Source organism: Hyla sarda, chromosome 2 (genome assembly GCF_029499605.1).
Source record: "Hyla sarda isolate aHylSar1 chromosome 2, aHylSar1.hap1, whole genome shotgun sequence".
Taxonomy (NCBI): domain Eukaryota; kingdom Metazoa; phylum Chordata; class Amphibia; order Anura; family Hylidae; genus Hyla; species Hyla sarda.
This window is the reverse complement of record NC_079190.1, coordinates 165,434,239-165,455,385: the sequence shown is the minus strand read 5'-3', so window position 1 is coordinate 165,455,385 and position 21,147 is coordinate 165,434,239. Positions and strand designations below refer to the sequence as shown.

At 41.4% G+C, this 21,147-nt stretch overlaps 1 protein-coding gene across 1 annotated transcript in view; it reads left to right on the top strand.

Moving 5' to 3' along the window:
• The window catches only part of LOC130357753 (ileal sodium/bile acid cotransporter-like), a 23,563-nt gene extending 4,300 nt beyond the window's left edge, over positions 1-19,263 (top strand). Inside the window, exons 2-6 of the mRNA XM_056560493.1 lie at positions 2,457-2,575; positions 9,583-9,671; positions 15,496-15,671; positions 18,074-18,231; positions 18,712-19,263. Coding sequence (XP_056416468.1) covers positions 2,457-2,575; positions 9,583-9,671; positions 15,496-15,671; positions 18,074-18,231; positions 18,712-18,869 — 700 coding nt within the window. The 3' untranslated portion in view covers positions 18,870-19,263. The remainder of the gene's footprint in view (positions 1-2,456; positions 2,576-9,582; positions 9,672-15,495; positions 15,672-18,073; positions 18,232-18,711) is intronic.
• The last annotated feature ends 1,884 nt before the right edge of the window (positions 19,264-21,147 follow it).

Sequence of the window (21,147 nt, the reverse complement as noted above, 5' to 3'; positions counted from 1 at the left end):
GGGCAGCTGATCATTTTCCTGTGTTCTGTCCTTTAAAAATCAATAAGCTACCTTTAATATTTTTCTAAAATACAATATTTCAGATGTGTTTTTCTGCTTTATAATAGACATGTATTTTTTTTCTTTCTTATACTTTACACTGTATATATACAGCATTAGTTATCTGCTTTTTATATCATCCACATCAGGGGTAAATGTTTTACAGTTGAAGCTTAAACATTTACAAGTGAGAATCAGTATCAGTTTTTATAGCATTTGCTTTTGAGATTTTGTATTTTACATTTTATGACTGAATCTGTTTATTTTTTTTGGCAAAAGAACAAATCCAGACACAATATACAGTATCGTTTTCCCAAGCTGAATAGTAAAACAATATTTACTTATTACTACATTCACTAGTTTGGATCAATTTTTAGATTTTCCATAGAAAATGAAGTAACAAGTTTCCATACTTTTAACATACCGTTTTCCTGAACTACAAAGATATATGAGTACTAAAGGAAATCTGTCACCAGCACCAACCTGTCGGTACCAACAGTCCCGTTCTGTGGTGAGAATCTTCGGTAATCTCCTCCGTAAGCTCCGCTCCGGGCACCTGGCTTGGGGCACGGGCGGAGCTTACAGACATCACCGCTGCTGCGAGACCCAGCAGAGAGCAGCGGCGGCTTGGGGCATGGGCGGAGCTTAGTGGAGTCACCACTGCTGCTCCCTGCTGGGTCCCGCTGTGAGAGAACTGCAGCGGTGACGTCACTAAGCTCCGCCCGTGCCCCAAGCCAAGTGCCCGGAGCGGCGCTAACGGAGGGGATTACCGAAGATCCCTACCACGGAACGGGACAAGGTGAGTACCGTTGTCATTAGTGTATCATTAGGTATCTGTTGGTACCGACAGGTTAGTGCAGGTGACACTGGTGACAGATTTCCTTTAAAATAAGGTGTCTGAAAATGAATAGGACAAGATCTTATCAACATATATATCTCCTTAGCTGATAAAGGATTTGGAGATAAATCCAATTCACCTTATCTACTGTATACATTTAAATATGGTTATATCTCCACAAAGACAAGATAAGGAGATAAGCCAGCAGGAAGCTTACCTTTTTCTATCTCTGGTCAGTAAATCTTTTTTAAATATACATAAAGTGCCACCAGAAAACTGTGAAATTGTTAGTATAAAGGAGTCAAAACTTTCTAATCATATATGATCATTCTTTCTGGTCCGGTCATTATTGGTGACACCTTCTAACTCGGTCATCTCTGGGCACAGTAAAGAGGAAAGTTGCGTATAAAATAGTAATGGAACATAAGAGAAAGCTATAGCTATTTCTTTAATACGTATAAAATATTATAAAATGACCAGCAAGGGGTTAATGTCACCAAAGAATGATGCCTCAAAGAATGACGCCTCAATACTATATTGATACTATACTATAAGTGTTTACACAGAATTTTGTAAATGGTGGGGAATCAAAACTATAGACACAGAGGCACAGGAATGTATATGCTCATCGCTGCGGACATACTGTACACACACCACCCCCATAAAACAAGGTACAGTGTGCCCATGTTAGTGACAGCCACAGTAATCCTGTAACAAATCAAACCACATCCCCCTTTGACAGACCAAACCACTTTCACTGTGTGTAAACAGGGGATGTGCAGCTGGAAAAGTTTAAGGTTAAGGGGTACTCCACCTCTAGACATCTTATCCCCTATCCAAAGGATAGGGGATAAGATGTCTGATCGTGGGGGTCCTGCCACTGGGGACGCCCGCAATATAGCACACAGCACCCACCTTTTACTGCTCCGGAAGTGCTGGAGGGTCTGGCTCCCGACCATGGGGACGGAAGATTGTGACGTCACGACTCCGCCCCGTGTGTCACGCCCCTTCCCATAGACTTGCATTGAGGGGGCGGGGTGTCACACGGGGGCGGAGTCATGACGTCACAATCTTCCGTCCCCGTGGTCGGGAGCCAGACCCTCCAGCGCTTCCGGAGCAGTAACGGGTGGGTGCTGCGTGCTATATTGCGGGGGTCCCCAGTGGCGGGACCCCCGCGATCAGACATCTTATCCCCTATCCTTTGGATAGGGGATAAGATGTCTAGGGGTGGGGTACCCCTTTAAAGGGCCACATTAATGATGCAGCAATTGATCATGTGGTCTGGCCTGTCATTCATTGAGCACTCATTGTCGTGCCCCGTTGGCCTTTAGGTTGGTGCCATGGGCTGGCATCTGTCCAATACAACACACTGACAACAGGGACAAGTACTGGACAAAATGCCTGTAGCTGCCAGATTATTTGTATTTAACTATATTTTGCTTTCAGTAAACAATAAAAGTTTACAGTTTTACAGAATATTTTGAGTGACAACTATATTTATGTCAAACTCAGTTAAATTTATTTTACAAAAATGTTCGTAATATCTGAAAATCAAGAATCTTATATGTTTTCTTTGCAGCTTGAGTATGACCACTTGTTCCACGTTGTTTGCACTTGGAATGATGCCTTTGTGCTTATATCTATACACCAAAAAATGGGTTGATTCTAATTCCATCATTATACCATACGATACCATCGGTAAGTATAAACATACATACCCTCTTGTTGACTATAGTTAATCAGTAAAACAATTCCACCAACTGAATGTTTCCCAAAAATCCCTATGATGTGAGGTGTAAGTCCTCACCTGACTAGCTCTGCAATTGCTGTGGAGTAAATGTTTTACATTCAGCAAGAACTTTTTACTCTAAGGGTGCGTTCACATGCTATTTGTTTTTGCGGGTTTTCCGCTGCGTATTTGAAAGTGGGCGGGCTCTTCTCGGCTGTCCATAGCAGATTTTCCGCGGCGGAATTTACGCTGCGGAAAATCTGCCGCAGTCCCTACTGACTTCAATGGGGTTTGCAGCAGATTTTCTGCCGCGTAAATTCCTCCGTGGAAAATCTGCTGCGGACAGCCGAGAAGAGCCCGCCCCCTTTCAAATACGCAGCGGAAAACCCGCAAAAAAAAATACCGTGTGAACGCACCCTAAGGGTACGTTCACATGTGCAGATTTTTTGCTGCAGATCTGCTGCAGATTTACTGTAGCAGATTTTGTTACCCATTGAAGTCAATGGGCAGCAAAATCTGCAGCAAAAATAAACGTGTGAATATATCCTAAGGCTAGGTTTCCACACAGGTTTTTCTGCCATCTTTTGGAAAAGTGCCACTGCAGTTTTTCAACCAAAGCCAGAAGTGTATTCAAAAGAAATGGGAAATATAAAGGAAGGACTTAAAGGGTTTGTCCGGTGGTTCTTTTTTATAGTTATATGGTGCAAATCATTATATTTAGCTCACCAGTTCTGTGCCTGGTTTCTTTTCCTTGTCTGGTGTTCTTTTGTAGTTATTTTAAAATCTTCCCAGAAGATACTGTTTGTTACTGGCTTCCTGTGACTGGCGCCCACATTTTTCACTTGTTGTGCAGCGTCCTCAGCAACTGACTTACTTCTGAGCAGACTTCTGGAGTGCTTAGGGACTACTACTATTCCCATCATGGAACAGGCTGATTTCCATGATGGGAGTAATAGTTCCCCGGCTTCTGGAGTCTGCCGTCGGCTGGGGAGGCTACATTAATGTTTGTACTACTAGCCCCATCATGGAACAGAGTCTTGTTCCATGTTGGGGGTAGTAGTACAGGGGCTGAATGATTGATCGCACCGGGTCTCACTTCTGACACCCGTTGCGATCAGCAGTTATAAAGCAGGGGAGCATGCTGCACTACTCTGCAATGTATATACTGTTTAAACTTTCATTTTTAAATCCCCGCAGGGAGCCTTGAATGGCCGGCACCGAGGAGCTAATCAGGGCTCCCAGCAGGGTTTTTAAACTACTATGTCTGCAGTACTCCCTTAAGGTGTCAAAGCAGTAGAGAGAGCAAGGCTAATGGTGCAAATAAGGTTATAATAATTATCATGGTGTTAATGATGGGAGAGTTCTAACAAACCCTCTTTCTTGACCCAAGGTTAGATGTGCCCTCATACAGTATCTGGCATATACACATCACAAATATGTGTGCATGTTGCCATGTCACCATCTGGAAAAGCCCTCTATTTCTGGCACCCATAACTTTAGCGCCCTAGCCTGTTTTGCAGTTCATCTGAGTGTGTGTGGTCCACCATTGGACTGGGGGGGGGGGGGTGTTAGGACAACTTTGTGGATATACTGGAATTGTAAGGGAGCCACTTGTCCAGTCTTTGTGGCACAGATCTGGGTTTCATTCATGACTGTTGGCCCAGAGAATTGGATTTTTCCTATTGTTGAATTTGTTTCTTTGGTGTGGCATTTTGTATTTGATGATTATTGATGCTTGTACTACTTTGTTGATGGTTCTTCTGTGCTGGAGAAGGGTAAGAGGGTAAGTTAAATCATAAAAAAAATGGATGCAACATACTCTATATACCCTCAATATACCCTTAAGCCAATTCCATGAATAGACCCTTAGTAGAACACGATGCTATCCAATCCTGGTGTATTCTTTAAAACTGCATTTAAAAGTATAGTCACTGATGGGTTAGACTCTTGACTAAATTCTTGTACATTTGGCAATGCTGGATCCACATTAAAAAGGATCCCATTTTTGTGACATGCCTGTCCTAATCAACATTGCACCAGAAACCCGCTTGGAAATTTTGTTGCAGCAGAGCCCCATTGTTTTCAATAGGATTTTGCTGCACCATGCATATGCAGAATTTCTGAGCAAGAAACATCTGGCACAGAAAATGAATATCCAGCCCAAGCCGAAAGAATTGACATGCATTAGAAATGCATTGCTGTCTATGGAGACGGCGCATTTACGAGCGGTCCTAATGCCAGCATGTTCTGCCAGCACCTGCACCCTAAAAAGGCAATTGAAAATGAATGTCTAAACTAAACAATCGCTTCTAGTTCTGCGTGGAGAACAAAAGGATCTTTCCAAAATGAGGTTGTAGAATAAACAGAAGAAGCAGTAAAATATTTACTAGTTCATTCTTTACTGTCTTATCTTTTCTGTGACACTTTAAACTCAGTGGCTTTGAATCTATTATTTTGAAGTTTTTCTTTGAGAAGTGCAGAGTAATCACATTGTGCACTTACATTATTCAAGTAGTGATTTTTGAGGGCATTGTGATATTGATTTTGGGAAATGGTAGAAGCAAATCAAGCTCAGGTGATAAATAGAATAGATAAAGGTATGTATTATTACAACTGATTAACGCCTGCTTGAGGTTATTGGACAGGGTAAATTGAGTAGAGAGGTACGGCTATCTTCCCGGCATACTGATCAGATTGATTTGAAGAAGAAACACTGGATTCTAAGAAAAGTTTACAAATCCAACACCAAATAGTGTGTGTATATATATATATATATATATATATATATATATATATATATATATATAGATTAGTTAGGAGTAGCCATATTAGTCCAGTGATGCAAAAAGCAAAATCATCGGTAGTTGCAGTATCTTGTAACCTTTTTTATTGGACTAACAAGATTTTGTAGAGACAAACTTTCGGGATTCCTCCCTTTATCAAGTCATAAGCATTTCTGAGCTCACAAGGGGAAAACACAGGTTCTATCTCACAAAATATGCAGGGGTTAAAACAACATATGTGGAGAATGGACATTAAGTTGGGCCATAAATTGTATAGCTATAGGACGATAGATACAGATATCGTCCAGCCCAACCCCCCCCCCCCCCTCCTCATCCTTATCTGTATCTATCGTCCTATTGCTATACAATTTATGGCCCAACTTAATGTCCATTCTCCACATATGTTGTTTTAACCCCTGCATATTTTGTGAGATAGAACCTGTGTTTTCCCCTTGTGAGCTCAGAAATGCTTATGACTTGATAAAGGGAGGAATCCCGAAAGTTTGCCTCTACAAAATCTTGTTAGTCCAATAAAAAAGGTATTACAAGATACTGCAACTACCGATGATTTTGCTTTATATATATATATATATATATATATATATATATATGTATATATATATATATATATATATATATAGTATATAGGGTTTATTGATTGCATTAGATTGTGCATTAGTTTAGGCCAGGGGTCAAGTCATGGGGAAAAAAGGTGTGGAAACTCACCCAAGATTTCCATTCAAGGGCTGGTCCTGCAGGACTCCTGCTATTTGGAATGGTGTTCCTACTGTGGAAAAAGTGCAGGAACTCAGTTCCCACTTGTTCCTGCAGGACTTGAGTCTTGGTTTAGGCCTTTGCATGTGATAACTTCTTCATGATGATTTCATCCTTGAACTGCATTGCCCAGTATGTCTTACTTTTTAGTAGTGCACTAGGGACATTTTAGATGTTCAGAAACCCCTGGCGATCAGCTTTTAATACTACTTTGAAATGTCCATATATTCTAAAAGGACGTCACCTTACAGGCATGACTTTCTGTCACTTATGCCTCTAAAGTACTTTAACCCCTTAAAGACCAAGGACGTATATTTACGTACTTGGCCGGCTCCCGCGATATAATGCGGGGTCACGCGGTGACCCTGCGTCATATCGGGTCGGTCCCGGCATGTATCTGATGCCGGGACCCGGGGCTAATAGCGCGCAGCAGCGATCGCAGTGCCGCGTACTATTAACCCTTTAGATGCGGCGTTCAAAGTTGAATGCCGCGCCTAAACCGAAAGTGAACGCTGCCCGGCTGCTCAGCGGGGCTGATCGGGACTACCGCAGTGAAAATGCGATGTCCCGATCAGCTGGGACACGAGCGGAGGTCCTCCTACCTGCCTCCGGCGTGTCCCCTCGGCGATTGATTGCTCAAAGCCTGAGATTCAGGCTTGAGCAATAGATCGCCGATAACGCTGATCATTGCAAAGCTATGGCTTTGCAGTGAACAGTGCTGGCAATCAGTGTGTGCAGTTCTATAGGTCCCTATGGGAGCTATAACACTGCAAAAAAAAAAAGGGTAAAAAAAAAGTTAATAAATGTAATTTAACCCTTTCCTTAATAAAAGTTCAAATCACCCCCCTTTTCCCATAAAAAAAAAAACACCATGTAAATAAAAATAAATATAAGTGGTATCGCCGCGTGCATAAATGTCTGAACTATAAAAATATATCATTAATTAAACTGTACGGTCAATGGCGTACGCGCAAAGAAATTCCAAAGTCCAAAATGACATATTTTTGGTCACTTTTTATATATAATGAAAAAATGAATAAAAAGCGATGAAAAAGTCCTATCAATACAAAAATGGTACCGCTAAAAACTTCAGATCACGGCGCAAAAATGAGCCCTCATACCGCCCCGTACGCGGAAAAATAAAAAAGTTATAGAGGTCAGACGATGACAATTTTAAACGTATACATTTTTCTGCATGTAGTTATGATTTTTTTCAGAAGTACGACAAAATCAAACCTATATAAGTAGGGTATCATTTTAATCGTATGGACCTACAGAATAAAGATAAGGTGTCATTTTTACTGAAAAATTTACTGCGAAGAAACGGAAGCCCCCAAAATTTACAAAATGGCGTTTTTTTTCAATTTCATCGCACAATGATTTTTTTTCTGTTTCGCCGTAGATTTTTGGGTAAAATGACTGATGTCACTGCAAAGTAGAATTGGTGGCGCAAAAAATAAGCCATTATGTAGATTTTTAGGTGCAAAATTGCAAGGGTTATGATTTTTAAAAGGTGAGGAGGAAAAAACGAAAGTGCAAAAACGGAAAAACCTGTGGTCCTTAACCGCTTAAGGGTTAAACCGAGGGTTTTTCCGTTTTTGCACTTTCCATATGATTGCTTATTTTTTGTGCCACCAATTCTACTTTGTAATGACATCAGTCATTTTGCCCAAAAATCTACGGTGAAATGGAAAAATAAATCATTGTGAGACAAAATTGAAAAAAAACGCAGTTTTGTAACTTTTGGGGGCTTCCATTTCTACGTAGTACATTTTTCGGTAAAAATTACACCTTACTTTATTCTGTAGGTTCATGCGATTAAAATGATACCTTACTTATATAGGTTTGATTTTGTCGTACTTCTGGAAAAAATCATAACTTCATGCAGGAAAATTTATACGTTTAAAATTGTCATCTTCTGACCCCTATAACTTTTTTATTTTTCCGGGTATGGGGCGGTATGAGGGCTCATTTTTTGCGCCGTGATCTGAAGTTGTTAACGGTACCATTTTTGCATTGATAGGACTTATTGGTCTTTTTATTCATTTTTTCATGATATAAAAAGTGACCAAAAATGCACTATTTTGGACTTTGGAATTTTTTTGCGCGTACGCCATTGACCGTGCAGTTTAATTAATGATATATTTTTATAATTCGGACATTTCCGCACGCGACGATACCATATATGTTTATTTTTATTTACACTGTGTTTTTTTTTATGGGAAAAGGGTTTCAAACTTTTAATAGGGGAGGGGTTAAATGATCTTTATTCACTTTTTTTTCCACTTTTTTTGCAGTGTTATAGCTCCCATAGGGACCTATAACACTGCACACACTGATCTTTTACATTGATCACTGGTTTCTCATAGGAAACCAGTGATCGATGATTCTGCCGCTTGACTGCTCATGTCTGGATCTCAGGCACTGAGCATTCATTCGGCGATCGGACAGCGAGGAGGCAGGAAGGGACCCTCCGGCTGTCCTGTAAGCTGTTCGGTATGCCGCGATTTCGCCGCGGCTATCCCGAACAGCCCACTGAGCTAACCGACACTTTTTACTTTCACTTTTGGCCGCGTGGCTCAGCTTTGAGCGCGCGGCTAAAGGGTTAATAGTGTGCGGCACCGTGATCAGTGCCGCGCGCTATTAGCGGCGGGTCCCGGCTTCACTATGACACCGGGCCCGCCGTGATATGATGTGGGGTCACCGTGGGACCCCGCGTTATATCACGGTAGCGGGACCAAGGACGTACTCATATGCCCTTGGTCCTTAAGAGGTTAAGGGGTTAAAGAGTACCTGTCACCAAATAAAACTTTTAATATAGTGTTCCTTGTGTAATTAGCAGACACTTTACCAATCACTTGGTTTTAAAATTATCAACAGAAATGTTTAAAATGTAATAGAAAAACCGGCCACTAGGTGGCTCTGTTCTGTTCCCTTCCACAATTAATGCAGTGAGTTTGGTCTCCTCCTGGCCTGGCCGAGACCAAACTCAGGAAGTGCTTCTCTGGACTGAGGTTGATTGACAGCTGCACAGAGCCTCATTGAAAGCTACACAGAGCTTGAGGTCTTCTATTCATCACAGCACTGCAACCATGTAAGGGCGGCAGTGGTCCCCCAGCAGGCTTCAGTGATGTCATGCAGGCTGGGAAACGCCCACTTTCTCCTGCTGGGAGATTGCACTATGTGAGCAAGAAGAAAGGTATGATACATCCATCTGTGTTGTTTATCTTTATATATATATTTATCTTTTTTTTATTATTTTCTCCATTATTTAGGCATTTCCACAGCAATATTATAGGTCAACCAAATGTAAGAGAACATTACTACATTACTTTCAATGCATTATTAACTGGTGCACGGAACATAAGATTACGGTCCTGGTATTAACATTTACAACATGTTTCTCTTTTTTATATTAGGCATTTCTTTGGTGACTCTAGTAGTTCCTGTTGGAGTTGGAATACTTGTGAACTATAAATGGCCCAAACAAGCAAAGATTATATTAAAGGTATGGAAAACCATTGATTTCAGGAGAGGCAAGGCAAAGCTAAGAATGGGTTCAGTATAATGAAAGAAAGTATGATGGATAGGATTTCAGTCTAAATGATTTCTGAGGTAAGGTAGGTTTCAGATTTTAAAGGGGTATTCCAGGAATTATTTTTTATTTTAGTATGCTACAGGGGCTGTAAAGTTAGTGTAGTTCATAATACAGTGTCTGTACCTGTGTGTGACGGTTTTCTCACAATTCTTCTGTGATTTCCACCCCAATATTTATTTTTAACAGCATACAAAATGACTGTTGTCTCAGATTTTTCCCAGCTTGCAATGCGGCCGAGACCTGACTCACTAGTCAGCTGATGACTGGGAGTAGTGGATGCATGGAATAGCCTTCCTGCAGAAGTGGTCGCTGCAAATATAGTGAAGGAGTTTAACCCCTTTCCGCTATTGGACGTATGCATACGTCCAGGCAAACTACACTTTCGCGCAAATGGACGTATGCATACGTCCAAGCGATCTCCTGCACTGCCGCGGGCAGCGCAGGAGATTGCCGGCGGGACTCAGCTGTCAATCACAGCCGGAGTCCTACCGCAGCTGCCGGGGCCACGATCGCGCCGGTCCTGGCAGCATTAACCCTATAGATGCCGTGATCAGTTCTGATCACGGCATCTATGGTGTTTGCAGGGGGAGCGCTCTCCGGCTGCCCACCAACGGTGGCGCCACGATAAAATAAGGGGGATCGGGGGTGTCCAAGACACCCTCGATCCCCCTGAAGGGATAGGAGTGAGGTGGCAGGGGTGCCACTCCCTCCTATCCCTGCTATTGATCGGCCGGAGCGACCGACCAATAGCAGACTGGGGGTGGGGGGGTTAAAGTTCGGTTCCCCTCGCTATGCCCACCCATCGGTGTTCGGGCACAGCGGGGGGGAACCGTGTAGTAGCAGCGGCGTCGGTCACCTACCCAGCGGCGAAGCTCCAGATGACGGCGGCGGCTGTGATCATGGCGGCGGTGGAGGTGAGTATGGCGGCGGCGTGTCCGGGAGTCTGTTGCCTAGCAACATCTGCAGGGCGACAGTTTGGAGAGTGGTCTCTAAACTGTGGCCCTCCAGATGTTGCAAAACTACAACTCCCACCATGCCTTGACAGCTGTTTGCTGTGTTGGCATGCTGGGATTTCTAGTTTTGCAAGATGGGGTTCAGGCTAGAGATCACTGACAGTGGTCTCTAAACTGTAGCCCTCCAGATGTTACAAATCTACAACTCCCAGCATGCCCAGACAGCAGTTTGCTGTCTTAGCATGCTGAGATTTGTAGTTTTGCAACATCTGGAGGGCTACAGGTTAGAGACCACTGTCAGTGATCTCCAGCCTGAACCCCTCTAAATCTTGCAAAACTACAACTCCCAGCATTCAGGAACAGCAAAAGGCTGTCTCGGCATGCTGGGAGTTGTACTTGCGTGCCTCCAGCTGTTGCATAACTACATCTCCCACCATTCCCTTTGGCAGTCAGTACATGCTGACAGTTGTAGTTCTGCAACAGCTGGAGGCACACAGGTTGGGAAATACCGAGTTAGGTAATAGGTTCTATTACCTAACTCAGTATTTTCCAACCAGTGTGCCTCCAGCTGTTGCAAAACTACAACTCCCAGCATGCACGTTCTGTCAGTGCATGCTGGGAGTTGTAGTTTTGCCCCCCCTCCCATGTGAATGTACAGGTTACATTCACACTGGCGGCGGATTACAGTGAGTTCCCCGCTTCAAGTTTGAGCTGCGGCAAATTTTCCGCCGCATCTCAAACTCCTAGCGGGAGACTCAGTGTAATCCGCCGTCAGTGTGAATGTAACCTAAAAACACTACACTACACTACACTAACACAAAATAAAGGACACTACATATACACAAATACACTGCCCACCCACCCTTCCCCCCAATAAAAATGAAAACGTATCCTATGATAGTGTTTCCAAAACGGAGCCTCCAGCTCTTGCAAAACAAAAACTCCCAGCATTTCCGGACAGCCATTGACTGTCCAAGCATGCTGGGAGTTTTGCAACAGCTGGAGGCACCCTGTTTGGGAATCACTGGCTTAGAATACCCCTATATCCACCCCTATGCAAATCCCTAATTTAGGCCTCAAATGCACATGGCGCTCTCACTTTGGAGCCCTGTCGTATTTCAAGGCAACAGTTTAGCGCCACATATGGGGTATCGCCGTACTCGGGAAAAATTGCCTAACAAATTTTGGGGGGCTTTTTCTCCTTTTACCCATTGTGAAAAGGTAAAGTTGGGGTCTATACCAGCATGTTAGTGTAAAAAAAAACATTTTTGTACACTAACATACTGGTGTTGCCCCATACTTTTAAATTTCATAAGCGGTAAAAGAAAAAAAAGCCCCCAAAATTTGTAACGCAATTTCTCCTGAGTACGGAGATACTCCATATGTGGGCGCAAAGTGCTCTGCGGGCGCACAACAAGGCTCAGAAGGGAGAGTGCACCATGTACATTTGCGGTCTAAATTGGTGATTTGCACAGGGGTGGCTGATTTTACAGCGGTTCTGACATAAGCGCAAAACAATAAATACCCACATGTGACCCCATTTTGGAAACTACACCCCTCACGGAATGTAACAAGGGGTATAGTGAGCATTTACACCCCACAGGTGTCTGACAGATCTTTGAAACAGGGGTCTGTGGAAATGATTAATAACATTTTTAGTTTGCACAGCCCACTGTTCCAAAGATCTGTCAAATGCCAGTGGGGTGTAAATTCTCACTGCACCCCTTATTACATTCCGTGAGGAGTGCAGTTTTAAAAATGGGGTCACATGTGGGGGGGGGGGGGGGGGGGTCCACTGTTCTGGCACAAATTCTCTCTCCAAAAGCTCAATGATGCTCCTTCTCTTCTAAGCATTGTAGTTCGCCCCCAGTGCACTTCACGTCCACTTATGGGGTATTTCCATACTCAGAAGAGATGGGGTTACAAATTTTGGGGGTATTTTCTGCTATTATCCCTTGTAAAAATGTAAAATTTGGGGGAAAACAAGCATTTTAGTGTAAAAAAAATTTTTTTTACATATGCAAAAGTCGTGAAACACATGTGGGGTATTAAGGTTCACTTTATCCCTTGTTACATTCCCCAAGGGGTCTAGTTTCCAAAATTGTATGCCATGTGTTTTTTTTTTTGGCTGTCCTGGCACCATAGGGGCTTCCTAAATGCGGCATGCCCCCAGAGCAAAATTTGCTTCCAAAAAGCCAAAAGCCAAATGTGACTCCTTCTCTTCTGAGACCTGTAGTGCGCCAGCAGAGCACTTTTCATCCCCATATGGGGTGTTTTCTGAATCGGGAGAAATTGGGCTTCAAATTTTGCGGGGTATTTTCTGCTAAGACCTTTTAAAAAAAATGTAAAATTTTTGCTAAACCAAGCATTTTTGGAAAAAAATTTTTTTTTTTACATATGCAAAAGTCGTGAAACACCTGTGGGGTATTAAGGTTCACTTTATTCCTTGTTACGTTCCTTAAGGGGTCTAGTTTCCAAAATGGTATGCCATGTGTTTTTTGTTTTTTTTTGCTGTCCTGGCACCATAGGGGCTTCTTAAATGCGACATGCCCCCCGAGCAAAATTTGCTCTCAAAAAGCCAAATATGACTCCTTCTCTTCTGAGCATTGTAGTTCGCCCGTAGTGCACTTCAGGTCAACTTATGGGGTACCTCCATACTCAGAAGAGATGGGGTTACAAATTTTGGGGGGTATTTTCTGCTATTAACCCTTGCAAAAATGTGAAATTTGGGGGGAAACACACATTTTAGTGAAAAAATTTTTTTTTTTTACATATGCAAAAGTCGTGAAACACCTGTGGGGTATTAAGGCTCACTTAATTCCTTGTTACGTTCATCAAGGGGTCTAGTTTCCAAAATGGTATGCCATGTGTTTTTTTTTGCTGTTCTGGCACCATAGGGGCTTCCTAAATGCAACATGCCCCCCAAAAACCATTTCAGAAAAACGTACTCTCCAAAATCCCCTTGTCGCTCCTTGGCTTCTGAGCCCTCTACTGCGCCCGCGGAACAATTTACATAGACATATGAGGTATGTGCTTACTCGAGAGAAATTGGGCTACAAATTGAAGTATAAATTTTATCCTTTTACAAGAACATGCAAGTGTAAAAAATTAAGATTTTGAATTTTCTCCTTCACTTTGCTGCTTTTCCTGTGAAACACCTAAAGGGTTAAAACACTTACTGAATGTCATTTTGAATACTTTGGGGGGTGCAGTTTTTATAATGGGGTCATTTATGGGGTATTTCTAATATGAAGACCCTTCAAATCCACTTCAAACCTGAACTGGTCCATGAAAAATAGCGAGTTTGAAAATTTTGTGAAAAATTGTAAAATTGCTGCTGAACTTTGAAGCCCTCTGATGTCTTCCAAAAGTAAAATACACATCCATTTTATGATGCAATCATAAAGTAGACATATTGTATATGTGAATCCAAAAAAAAAATTGTTTGGAATATCCATTTTCCTTACAAGCAGAGAGCTTCAAAGTTAAAAAAAAATGCAAAATTTTCAATTTTTTCATAAAATTTGGGGATTTTTCACCAAGAAAGAATGCAAGTTACCACAAAAATTTACCCTTATGTTAAAGTGGAATATGTCACGAAAAAACTATCTCGGAATCAGATTGATAAGTAAAAGCATTCCAGAGTTATTAATGTTTAAAGTGACAGTGGTCAGATGTGCAAAAAAGGGCTGCGTCCTAGAGGTGAAAATGGGCTGCGTCCTTAAGGGGTTCAACATGCATGGGATAAGCATAAGGCTATCCTTCATATAAGATATGGCCAGGGACTATTCATAGTATTCAGATTATTGGGCAGACTAGATGGACCAAATGGTTCTTATCTGCCAACACATTTTATGTTTCTAGCCTGTCTGCTTTAATGGGTGGAGTGATCGCTTGGTGGGAGAGAGATCAATCTGCAACTAATGCAACAGTTGTTGGCACCCTGATTGGAAACCAGACGTCTTTTGAATGGATGCAGCACATTTATGTGATGAGTGGGGTGGCTGATGTGTGGGAGGGATGAAAATGGAATTGTGGGATTTGTAGTCAAAAAAAGAAAATGCAAACAGGAAATACCAGTTCACAAAAAGCTAGCCAGAGTGTTATGGTAATCTCACAGCATAGCCATTTAGCCCCAAGACAAGTGCAGATCCTTCCTGTCTGCCAGGAATGTACTAAAATCACCTTATGGTGGATAACTCCTTAAAAAAAAATTTCATGGCTACTATTTTTTGGGTTATATTCAATGTATCATTTACAGTTTTTTATTTATTTATATAAAGCACTGTGTTATGCCTATATAGTACCAAGACTCTGCACACAAGTTAAATGGGCACTGTCAGATACAAAAACTTTTTATAGGTTGTATATCTTGGCAAAACATTAACCTTTCTAATACACTTCATAAGAAAATGTTATTTCCTTTTTATAGAAATCATGGCTTATACAATCATGGCTTTGTCCAAGCTGAAGCACAGGCATGGACAAAGTTCAGTAAGTGAGGGTCGCCTCTCCTCCCCCACCCCCCTATGAAGGTAGCCCGAGGGCTTAACTCTCCTTCCATGACTGCCGTGTATCTGTATTTGATTGAGCCTGCCTGGAGCAGGCTCAATCAAATGAGCACAGATCACACAGATCAATGGAGTTCAATAGAACTGCATTGATCTGTATGATTCCTTCTAAAAGTCCCCTAAGGTTCCCAATAAATTGTAAAAAAAATTTTATTGAAAAAAAAATCTACTGAACAAAGTCAGAAGTAGAAGATGTTTTTTGTTTTGTAGGTGGGGTCCATTACAGGAGGCATTCTCATTGTGACCATAGCTGTGATTGGAGGAGTATTATACAAAGGATCATGGATCATAGATCCAAAATTGTGGATAGTAGGAACTGTATTTCCCGCTGTAGGATTCACAATTGGCTTTCTCCTAGCAGTCATGGCCAATTTATCATGGCAAAGGTATGTATTTTTTAGTTATGTATAACTGGCACAATTCAGCAATGCATTATGTTTAATTGTGATTTTAACATACTGATCTGAGCTGAATTGTTGATATGAACTTCTTTTACTATTTCTTGTTGTACTAAAGTGTCTAATCCTAAGGGTCCTGTATAAAAAGTTGCAGATGTTGAAGCGCAACCCCAGCAAAAAGTTTTTAAAGGGGTTTTCTGGGCAAAATTTATTGGTGACCTATCCTCAGGATCCGACACCCTTACTGGTTAACTGTTTGCCAGCTGTGGCATTGGCATATGCAGGGAAAAATGGCAGGAAGCAGATGGCAGCTAAGCTTCAGTAACCCAGCATGGGCACTACACATTGTTCAGAGCTGTCTGCTACCTGCTTTGTTTCACTGTGTATGCCAGCACATTAAAAGGGTACTCCACTGCTCAGCGTTTGTAACAAACTGTTCTGAATGCTGGAGCAGGCGTCGGGAGCTCGTGACATCATAGCCCCGCCCACTCATGAAGTCACACCCTGCCACCTCAATGCAAGTCTATGGGAGGGGGCATGACAGCTGTCACGCCCCCTCCCATAGACTTGCATTGAGGTGGCGGGGTGTGATGTCATGAGGGGGCGGGGCTATGACGTCACAAGTTCCCGGAGCCGGCTCCAGCTTCCGGAACAGTTTGCTACAAACGCTGAGCAGTGGAGTACCCTTTGATGCCAGGTCACCAAAAAATTTTGTCTGGGAAAACTTTCATTAAACAGAATCATTGTATATTGACTACTTATGTTTTAATCTCTTAAGGATGTAGGGCGTACCTGTACGCCCTAAGCCAGGTCCCGGTATTTAAAACAACCCTGCGTCATACCGGGTCGGTCCCGGCGGCTAATGATAGCCGGGACCCTGTGCTGATAGCGTGCGGCACAGATCGTTGTGCCGCGCGTTATAAACTCTTTAGACGCGGCGATCAAAGTTGATCGCCGCGTCTAAAATGAAAATGACAGCTTCCCGGCAGCTCAGTCGGGCTGATCGGGACTATCGCGATAAAATCGTTATGTTCCGATCAACTAGCACGCAAGCTGAGGTCCCCTTACCTTGCTCTGTTGCATCCGATCGGCGTTTGATTGTTCCAAGCCTGAGATGCAGGCTTGAGCAATCGACCACCTATAACACTGATCCATGCAAAGCTATGGCTTTGCAGTGATCAGTGTAAGAGATCAGTGTGTGAAGTGTTATAGCCCCCTATGGGAGCTATAACACTGCAAAAAAAAAAAAAAGGGAAAAAAAAAGTTAATAAAGGTCATTTAACCCCTTCTCTAATAAAATAAAAAAAGTTAATAAAGGTCATTTAACCCCTTTTCCCATAAAAAAAAACCCAGTGTAAATAAAAATAAACATTTGTGGTATCGCCGCGTGAGGAAATATCCGAACTACATTGTTAATTAAACCGCACGGTCAATGGTGTACATGCAAAAAAATTCCAAAGTCCAAAATAGCGTATTTTTGGTCACTTTTTATATCATGATAAAATGAATAAAAAGCGATCAAAAAGTCCGATCAATACAAAAATGGTACCGATAAAAACTTCAGATTACAGCACAAAAAATGAGCCCTCATACCGGTCCATACGCGGAAAAATAAAAAAGTTATAGGGGTCAGAAGATGACAATTTTTTACGTATAAATTTTCCTGCATGTAGTTATGATTTTTTTCAGAAGTACGACAAAATGAAACCTTTATGAGTAAATTGTCATTTTAACCATATGGACCTACAGAATAAAGATAAGGTGTAATTTTTACCGAAAAATGCATTGCTTACAAACGGAAGCTCCCAAAAGTTACAAAATGGAATTTTTTCTTCAATTTTGTCACACAATTTATTTTTTTTACCATTTCGCCGTGGATTTTTTGGTAAAATGACTAATGTAACTCAAAGTAGAATTGGTGGTGCAAAAAATAAGCCATCATATGGAATTTTATGCGCTAAATTGAAAGTGTTATGATTTTTAGAAGGTGATGAGGAAAAAATGAAAATGCAAAAATGGAAAAACCCTGCGTCCTTAAGGGGTTAAAGCTCACTCTATCTTTTCCATGTGTGTATACCACATCACAAGTCAGCATTTTTGTTATGTAACACCTCAACATCTACAGCATAAGGGAGAATGGGGTTCAGGGTTGCTACCAGGGCAGTATAGATGGTGCTATAGTCAAGGGGTCCTGGCTGATAAGTAACTATTTGCCACTACAACATAGTTGTGCTAAACTAATAGACTATAACATGCAAACATGGGGACCAATAACTGCATATGTCTTGGTTTGTGTTCTAAGAATACTCATCTCCCTTTAACTTAGTTTATAGGAATACAGAAATAAACTTTATTGTACGGTCATAATGTATAATGAATGATGTATTTAGGTGTCGCACTGTGGCGCTGGAAACTGGGATGCAGAACACGCAGCTATGTTCTACCATTGTACAACTCTCATTTACACCGGAACAATTGGGACAGATCTTCACATTCCCATTGATATACAGTATTTTCCAAATCCTGATTGCCATACTATTTCTTATATGTAAGTACCAGCTCTTATTCTATTATTCTTAGATCAATAAGGAGAGAGAGAATTCTGGGCTTAGAAAGTTACAGGTATATCTAAGGTCATGAAAAAGGTACAATGCCCATGGCAGACAATAGGTCAACCATTATATGTTTCCAGAATATTCAGATTCTGTATTATAAACTGATTTAAACTAAGGGTTATATTATATGCTCTAAAAACATTGGGTATTTTTTATTATTATTATGTTTATATTGGTAATATAAATAGAATTAGAACCCAATTCCATATTAAGGCATTTTAAAGAGCTACTCTAGTAGCCACCCTGCACTCCCTACCGGACATGCCGATTTCGGTCGGCACTGCTTGCCAGTTTAACTGTTTGATTCACAGAGCCAAGATGGCAGAAGAACAGATCTAATGTTCTAACTGTTTTTTCCTGTGTTGCCAGCATTATCTGTTTTTATGACAAATTTATTTGCTTCTTATTCTCAGGTTACCAAATTTATAAAAAGCTATGCGGCAAAAAACTTGCAGTGGATGATTCACCAGTGTCGCCCTATGCACAGACAAATGAAGGATTTAATCTAGGTGAAAAGCCAAATCTTGGTGAAAGCCAAGTATGTGAGACTGAGAAATATCAGATAAACTAAAATACACCCGACACAACATGGATGATGTGGAAATTGGTTCCTGAATGGGATACCTCATTTGTGTGTGAGATCTATTATCAATATCTGACAATGACTACTCAGTACTTGTATAATATACATGGATCCTACATGACAATTAGATGACAAGTGACTTATTATCATAGGTGAATACTGAAAAATGATGGTGGATTTAGAAAATTTTTATTGTAATATTGGTAAACTAGTTTCTCGTCACACAAAATTCTGTGCAACTGGATCCAACACACATAAGTAATAGTTATCTTGGCAAGATTAAATTGTCACTACTAAAGCCTATGGAAACACAAACTGTATACTCCCTGCTATGATTAATCTCTGCCACCAAGCATACGACTTCTTTATTGCATATTGTCATGTCATGTTTAAAGGGGTATTCCGGGCAAAAACATTTTATCCCCTATCCAAAGGATAGGGGATAAGATGTCTGATCGGAGGGGTCCCGCTGCTCCTTTGGATAGGAGATGCCCGGAATACCCCTTTAATGCATTATGCTACACTTATATGGCTGAGCTATTTCTCCAAAGTGTCTGACAAAAAAAAAGTGTATGACATTTTTTAAGCGACAAGTGTAGCTCAGAGAGCTCAGTGTGCCATTTGGCATAACTTATTTCAAAAGAGACTGTCCACTCAGGAGCTCAGAAATCCTAAGTAGGTATCGACAGATACATGCCATAAAGTTCTATGCTCTGTAAAGGAAGGGCTGTGATCTGCGAGTACAACTCAGGTACAGTGCCTACTGGTATTCTGAACAACTGATAAGAGGAGACCAATGGTTGGAGGGTGAATTCATACACAACTCAGACCACCAAAGGTGGTCCAAAAAAATCCTTGGGTTTCCAACCATCAAAAAATTATTATTTACAGGAAATAATAGTAATAATAAGTGAAAAAAATCAAGGATGGAAAACACACACTTAAAAACATTGTGTGCACTTAGCCACCATAAATTACAGGTAATTGGGCTTTGCTAACTCCATTATCAATGACTGAACTGTAGGGGACATTTCTGCAGACAATGTTCCTTTTCTACCATTGTTGGCTAAAGCACACAGCAATTAAAACCAATAACACTGCCCCCCTCAACGTTTCACCACCTAAGTGGCTTTGTCAAGAGGCATGTTGGCAATGGTTCAATCATTGATAATGGAGCTTGCAAAGCCCATTTACTTGTAATTTATGGTGCGAAGTGCACACAGTTTTTTTGAGTGTATTTTCCATCCTTGAGTTTTTCACTTATTATTACTATTATTATTTGGTTTGTGGACCTAATCAATAAAGTCCTGTAAATAATAATAATAATTTTTTGATGGTTGGGAACCCAAGGTTTTTTTTTATTTTATTGGGCCACCTTTGGTAGTCTATGAGTTGTGTACTGGTATTCTGAGACACGCCCCCAGTCTCACTATTGGTTCAGGCTGTTCTGTCCCTCCTCCTTCTCCAGCTCTGCTGACTTTAGATTGGCTGCTAGGTATAAACATAAGGTTATCACCAGCTCAACATCTTGTGGCATAATTGGCCAGAGAAGTCCTCTTTGTCAATGGGACAGCGCTTACGTCTGAGGCAAATGTCCGCCGACATAAGCTCCAATTCCAGATCATTTCTGCTGGAGCAGGTAGACCGCAGATCAACAGAGGAATTCAGGGATGAAATTTCCCTTACTGAATTTCCTCAGTGTGAACCTATACCGGTAGCTCTGCTACATCTTCAACTATTGTGTGTAGAGACAGTTTTCTGTTACATAGAATAGTAAATAATAATAGATATATTCTGGTGTTTACAATGGTGAATGCATGTAAAAAGCTATTAGATTAGGAAGCATTATTCCCCACAAACTGTGCAACTACTTTCTGAATAAAAGCAATGGGTACAATATAAAATGAATGTATTACAAGGTTTATGGTGTCCTATCTGAGGACAGCATAAACTAGTGACAGAGAAGCTGTTTATAGTGATGATATTGTTTATTTCCTACAACCAGGTCCAGCACAGCACCATTCCCCCAGCCCACCATCTGCAGACTGACAGCTATCTACCTATACACAATATAGTCAGAAACTGATTAGTCAGCAGCCAGTCCTTATGAATATCGATGGCTACTGAACATGTGCACATAATGAGGACTGCATCCCTGCGCTTTGCGTCCTCAACACCTCAGGAACAGCTGCACAGAATGATTTAAGTGCTACATCACTCAGATCAGCTTCTCTGTCACTAGATATGGCTATCCTCAGATAGGGCA